At 38.5% G+C, this 6,936-nt stretch overlaps 1 protein-coding gene across 1 annotated transcript; it reads right to left on the bottom strand.

The window, feature by feature from the left end:
- Positions 1-3,722: 3,722 nt before the first annotated feature.
- On the bottom strand, positions 3,723-6,818 carry LOC119429508 (SRSF protein kinase 3-like). Its single transcript, XM_037697123.1, has 4 exons — positions 6,678-6,818; positions 5,696-5,765; positions 3,984-4,076; positions 3,723-3,910 (listed from the first exon to the last, which is right to left on the bottom strand). The coding sequence occupies exons 1-4, from the start codon at positions 6,816-6,818 to the stop codon at positions 3,723-3,725; spliced, it is 492 nt and encodes a 163-aa protein (XP_037553051.1).
- Between the last annotated feature and the right edge of the window lie 118 nt (positions 6,819-6,936).

The following is a 6,936-nucleotide window of genomic DNA, read 5'->3' as shown; positions in this document are numbered from 1 at the left end:
TCATCAGTCAAAGAAACACACAACACAAAACTGATTCTTCCCCCAAACAGCTTACTCCAAAGTGGAACAAACCAGTTATATTGGTGCTAAGATGGTGTCTTTGGCACGCCCCCTCCTCTATAGCCGGCCCTCGTCCTCGTCAATAGCCATGTCAAACTGGTCCAAAACCAAAAAAGTAAAGTTTTATGTTGTGTGTTTTCTTGACTGATGATTATTGAGCATGGACTTTTTTGGTTTTGAGCCAGTTTGACATGACTGTCGACAAGGAAGAGGGCTGGCTCCAGAGGAGGGGGCGTGCCAACGACACCATCTTAGCACCAACATAACTGGTTTGTTCCACTTTGGAGTAAGCTGTTTGGGGGAAGAATCAGTTTTGTGTTGTGTGTTTCCTTGACTGATGAAGCCTTCTGGATGGAAGGTGAAACGTTTCAGAAAAAAAATAAAAAAAGTAACTGTCCAGATGACCTGACTAAAAATTGTTGAATATTTATTTATCCAACAGATCCCCAAGACTTATGGGATTTTTAGTTTTTTTCCGTAGACTGACAAAGTGGAACTTGTAGGAAGAAGTCCAACTCTTACAGCTGACATGAAACTAACACTGCGTTTCAGTAAAAACAACATCATAACAGTCAAACATGGGAGTGGTAGGTAGTGGTCTGGGGCTACGTTGCTGCTTCAGGACCTGTATGATTTGCTGTAACCGATGGAACCATAACCAAATCTTGAAAAAGAAAGTCCAACCTTAAGTTCAAGCAAACGTGGGTTCTGGAAAAATCCCTCCACAGCCATGTGAACAACTCGTCGGCGGTCGTCACAAACGCTCGATTGCGGATGTTACCATCAAGAGTTCTGTATTTTCATTCAACTGTTATTGATACAGATAAATCACATTGAGCCTTAAGACTCATTTACAAGCGAGACCTGTATTTACTCCAGTTATCGTTAACATTTGTTCGATGGTCGTGTAACAGAAAAGCCAAAACAGTAGATTTTACTAGAACTCTGTGTAACTGTGGTGCTTTTTTTTTTTAATATCCTCAGGAATCTGTTCCTACAAGGACAAATACTTCAAACCGGGAGATTCTTTCCGGAGAGGCTGTGACAAATGCTTCTGTCACGAGTTTGGTTTCTACTGCTATACGTGAGTGTATTATTCCACTCTGGACAATGTTCATTCGTTTGATAACAGCCTCTCTTTTAGTCTTTTCCTCTGAGTGAGGCTGACCAACACTAAGGCTTCTCCTGTCCTCCCCCTGCAGGCCGATGAAACCGACCTCGTGGCCCAGGAAGTGTCACCGGGTCCGGACAGAGTGTGGCTACCGAGTGATTTATAAAGAAAACCCACTGGTGGAGTGCCGAGCCTACAGCTGGATTGGATGATTTAACGAGAGGCTTAGTTCGTGCAAGAGCCCCAATTAAAAAATCTTTGATTACGTGGAAGGTTTAACGAGACAAGTCGAGATATGTTTTGATGCTTAAGCTGTAAATGAAAACAGTTTAGACACAACGGTCTCGAGTTGTGAAGTTGTAAATATTGTACATGTCGTCTGTAATTTGCACCCTAAAGCTTTTCTAATTGTGGATATTAAACGTAAAGGTGTAAATATTTAAAAAGCTGTTTTAACGTATAGGCATTTATGGTGAATAAAAGTGGAACCACAATACTGCACATCCAACCTTTATCTATTCATAACAATTATATTCGTATTGTTTTCCTGTTTGTGTTTATTATTCTGACTTCTGTCCCTATTCTGTACATTTTTCAGCGCAACACTCGTCTAGTCGTTTTGAAGCTGTTGCATCAATTTAGGTACCAAAATGTTCAGCTCCTTCAGGAGAAGAGTGCTGTGACTTTTGGTATTGGTGAAACTTTGGCTTTTGGAAATATTTAGCCTTTTCTCCCTTTTTTTTTTTTTTCCTCATAGAAAATGACTTGAGCTCATTTTACATCCTTCACATCTTTAGAGCTGTTTACAACCTTTTACTGCTCGTTTCACATTTTGTTCTGCTTCAGCTTCGTTCAGCTTCCTTCAGCAAATTTAAACTTTTTTCAGCTACTTTCAGCTAATTTCAGCTGTTTTGTTCCTTTCTTTGCTCCTAACTTCAACATTTTTGTGCTTAATTCTTTCTGTTAATTTCAGCTTGTTTTGCCTGTTATAGCTGATTTATGCTAGTTTCAATGTTTTCAGCTACTATTTAGCTGTTGTATGCCAATTTTAGCTTTTCCAGTTAATTGAACATTTTTTGCACTTTTTTCAGCCTAATTCAGCTAAAATGTTCTCTCCACTTCCTGCTTGTAATTTAAGCTTCTTTCTGCCTTTTTAGCTGCTTTTCAGCTGTTTTTGTTTGTTTGTTGCAAATTTCAGCTTTTTTCAGATAATTTGTGCTCGTTTCTGCTTCTTTCAGCAAACGTGCTCTCTCCATTTCCTTCTGGTAGTTTAAGCTTCTTTCTGCTTTTTTATTTACTTTTCAACAATTTTTTTCTCTCGCTAATTTCAGCTGTTTTTAGCTAATTTTCTAATTTTTGTGCTCATTTCTGCTACTTTAATCTTAATTCAGCAAAAAAAATGTGTTCTTTCTGCTTTCTTCTGCTAATAAATGCTTGTTCTTTGATTTCGGCTAAATTTCAGCATATTTTTTTAGCTAATTTCAGCTTTTTCCAGCAAGTTCTTCTGAAATTAGCATTCACACTGCATTTTCGCAGGAAATGCAATTTCTCTAGTTCTATATAATATCACAACTCTACATGTTATACATTTTACTTATACTCACTTTGAAGTCTTTTTTTTACAAAATGGAGTTTAAATAGTTCTTTTTTTAGTGCAGATTTAAACAAAAGTCTTATCTGTGCTGTTTTTTGAAGTATATAGTTTTTAATGGGAGCTGCTGAGATATCCAGACAACATCTGGAGCTTTCTTAAAACGTTTCAGTTTGGACATAAGTTTTCTTTAAAACAGCATCTAGTGCCGCTGGTGAAGCTCCACATGTCTTGCTTTGCAAAAACAGAATATTTTGGTTCGAATCTTGTTTTTCAAAGACATTTTAGAGATTCAAAGAATGTGATGAATTCTTGCTTTGTAACAAAAAACAAAAGAATCAAGATTTCTTTTGAATGGTTGCAAAGTAACACTTGCCACATCTCTCACATTGTTTTTCTTTGAAATAAATTATTTTGTTTTTACGTTTGTGTGTCATAAATAATGTATGTTTGTGTTTCTTGTACAAAAGACTGTTCGTTTTGCTGCTCACTGGAGTTCCTTCTGTTTCTGCATGCATGGATTTGTATCGTCCATAACATAATGGTTCCCAATGACGTGACTACGTAAAGAAAATGAGTTTGCTATACATTTATTTTCCATTTAAAATGAGTAAAATCTTGACAAGCTGCTTGTTTTGCTGTACCTGGAGGAAGATAAATGAGTAAACTACCATTTGTCTGTGCAGAGTCAGCTCTATAATTGTATAAAAACAACTCATAAAGATTAAGATTTCATATTATGGGACTTGTTATTTGTTTTTAAAATAAAGAAAAGGAGCTGTAAAAAAATAAAAAGCCTAAAGTGCTTGTGGGGCTCCAGCAGAGCAGATTCCATTTCTGATATAAACATCATGACATTTTGCAGGAATTCCCCGAGTGTAAAAATAAAATAAAAATCCCCTGAAAGCAGCAAGTTGCAGCTGAAAGCATGAGGCTGAGGACTGCAGGGCTTTTGGGAGGTTAATCGGAGGTCAGCCACGGGTGTCGGAGGCACCGTGCAGCAGTTGCCCTCCGCTCTGAGCGGTAATCCAACATGTGAAGGAGAAAATCTGAGAATCCAGAGGCCTCCTCTAACAGGAAGTTGTATTTCTCTACTAGAACATCGTAAAGGCTCCAGAGCCTCAGTGAACCGCCGCGATGAAGATCACCTGCACAAAGAAACACAACATGTGCTGACTGGCAACACATACTCAAAGACGACGAGACAAACTGCAGACTGACCTCGACGGGTGAAGTACTCCGCAGAATATTTTCCTGACAGAGCGACGACTGGAGGAATTTTACCAAGCAGCTCAATGATCTGGGAGATGTGGTCTGAAATGAACACAATTATTCTTGTTCTGTTTGCTTAATGTTTTGCATATTTTTAATATTTTGTAGACTTGTGCTGTTTCAGCCGTTCGTATATCAAAATGTTCGGCTCATTCAGGAGGTGGGTGCGACGACTTTTGAGTTCTGCTTTTATACTTTGTCAGCTGCTGGCTCTTTTTAAAAATCCTTTATTCTTTTTTTTTTTCGGCTGTTCCCCCTTCAAGGTTAGCCACAGCGAGTCCTCCTCCACTTTGTGCTCTGCCACTTTTAGTTTGTAGGTACCGTTCTGCTATTTCTAGCATTTAGCTGTTATTTTACTTCTTTTAGCTTCTACCTAGCCTTTAGCTTTTTCTTACCTTATGCTTAACTTTTTGCAACTTTTAGCTAGCCTTGGGCTACTTTAAGCTTTTGTTGCTTTTAGTTAGTCTTTTGCTTTTTCAGATAGCATTTTGTCATATTAGCATGTAGCTAGTATTTTACTTTTGCTTTTAGCTAATGTTTTCAAGGTTCAAGGAGACTTTATTGTAATTCGCATGACATGTAGTACTTGAGGTGGAGCAAAACTGTGTACTCAAATTTACTACTGTAAGCTACCATTAGGGTACTTTTAGCTTTAGTTGCCGTTCTGCTATACTTAGCATTTAGCTATCATTTAGCTTGTTTTAGATTTTACTTACTGTGATGCTACTTTTAGCTTCAAGCAAGCCTTTTACTACTTTTGTCATTTAACCAGTCTTTTGCTATTTTTATCTTATGGTTAGCTTTGTGCTACTTTTAGCTAGCCTTGGCGCTACTTTAAGCTTCAAGCTGACCTTTTGCTGCAGCTAGTCTTTTACAACTTTTATATTTGAGCTAATGTTTTGCTATTTTAAGCTACCGTTTTGCTATTTTTAGCTCTTATGTACGGTTCTGCTACACTTAGCATTTAGCTATCATTTTGCTACTTTTAGATTTTACTTACTGTGATGCTACTTTTAGCTTCAAGCTGGCCTTTTACTACTTTTGGCATTTAGTCATCCTTTTGCTATTTTTACCTTATGGTTAGCTTTGTGCTACTTTTAGCTAGTCTTGGGCTACTTTAAGCTTTTGTTTTTTTGGATAGCATTTGCCACATTAAGATTTTAACTAGTATTTTGCTCATTTTTAACTTTTAGCTAATATTTTGCTACTTTATGCTACCAGTTTGCAACTTTTGGCTTTTAGGTACCATTCTGCTATAGAATTTTCTGTCATTTATTAGTTTTAGCTTTTAATTACAGTGATGCTACATTTAGCTTCTAGCTAGTCTTTTGCAACTTGTAGCTTTTAGCAAGCCTTTTACTAATTTTAACTTATCAGCTTTTCTCAACTTTCATCTAGCATTGGTGCTACTTTAAGCTTCAAGCTAACCTTTTGCTGCTTACTACTTTTATATTTGAGCTAATGTTTGCTATTTAAAGCTAGCATTTTGCTACTTTCGGCTTTGAGGCAGTGTTCGGCTTCTTTTAGCTTCAACACTCAGTTTTGCAGGAAATGACGTTTCTCTAGTTTACGACACAAACCAGTAGCTGCGTGCTCTGACTCTGTGCGGTGTCATTGCTCGCCGCGCCTCCATCAGTGTCAGCACGCCGCACTGAACCCACCTTCCTCCAGGGAAATGAACTCCCGGGCTTCGGGGTGGAAGAGAGAGTCTCCAGTGACCAGCTCGAAGGCCTGCAGGGATTCAGAGGAACGTTCACAGCTGAGACGTGCGATCAAACCGAGATGGAAACCATTTCAAGCGTTGTTTATTGGGATTGCCTAGAAAAGGTAGCGGCCTGAACTGCAACATGTACTCCCACAAATGTTCTATCAATAACCAGCTCAGCACCGTGATACGTACTACTACTTTTTTGGGTGTTTCCAGTTACCATGGCGACTTAATTTGTAAACAAAGACACCATCCATCCATCCATCCATTGTCTTTACCCGTTTATTCCATTTTGGGTCACGGGGGTCGCTGGTGCCCATGTCCAGCAATCACTGTGCGAGGGGCGGGGTACACCCTGGACGGGTCTCCAGTCCATCACAGGGACACATAGAGACAAACTATACATCAGCCATTTTTAAAGATATTAGGCTAAATTTGTTGTGTTGGCAGCTGAGAGCAATGCCCCAACACACAGTACTTTCAAATCAACATTTAAAAATGGCTGCAACGTGGCAAAGTTTCTCCAGGAACTTTCTAGTTTCTGTTGTGTGATCCAGACTGAAGGTCAATTTAATGGATGTGTTATTTTTATTTGGAACTTTTTTTTTTTACTGCGCCCTAAGCACGACTTTATACGGCGTAAATAATTGATGAACCTCACAGCAGGTCACAGATTTGATGTGCAGAGTCAAATTTCTCTACTCGCTCTTGATGAATTAGAGGATAATTAGACCTGACATCACTAACACATTTATCACAGTTCTTTCGTTGCATGTGTATAAAATACAAGTTTTCTTAAACCTTCTGTAATAACTTCTGCTGAGCAGCAAAACTCCCCAAAATGTAACTTTAATTCACTATTACAGGAGGTGTTATATCTATATTCCATTTAAAGGAATAACGTCATGTTAAAACTAGCGTGGTGTTTTCATCACCATGCAGGCGACGCTCCAGATGTCAGCAGGAGGACCGTAATCTGAACCAAGCAGGACTTCCAGGGAGCGGTACTGACGGGTCTGGATCTCCTCACAGAAATGCTTGTACTGGTCCAAAACAGGAAAAGAAAGATCTAACATTTTCTTGACTTTTATTTCAGTAAAGGTGAAGTATGAAGCAAATCTGGGTTTCATTTTCTGCAAACAAAACTAAAAGGCATTCTGAAAAAGTAAATGTTTTTTTTTATATCTGTGTTTG

This window comes from Nematolebias whitei, unplaced genomic scaffold (genome assembly GCF_014905685.2).
Source record: "Nematolebias whitei isolate Nwh7 unplaced genomic scaffold, NemWhi1 Nwh_scaf_1807, whole genome shotgun sequence".
Lineage (NCBI taxonomy): Eukaryota > Metazoa > Chordata > Actinopteri > Cyprinodontiformes > Rivulidae > Nematolebias > Nematolebias whitei.
Note: the sequence above shows the minus strand (reverse complement) of the source record. Positions and strands in the feature narration are given on the sequence as shown.

Excerpts from the sequence above, each read along its gene's own strand:
- LOC119429508 (XM_037697123.1), bottom strand. The coding sequence starts at position 6,818 with ATGTTAGATCTTTCTTTTCCTGTTTTGGACCAGTACAAGCATTTCTGT. Across the intron at positions 5,766-6,677 it reads TCTGGAGCGTCGCCTGCATG|GCCTTCGAGCTGGTCACTGG; the intron begins GTGATGAAAACA and ends GAATCCCTGCAG. Across the intron at positions 4,077-5,695 it reads GTTCATTTCCCTGGAGGAAG|ACCACATCTCCCAGATCATT; the intron begins GTGGGTTCAGTG and ends TGTTCATTTCAG.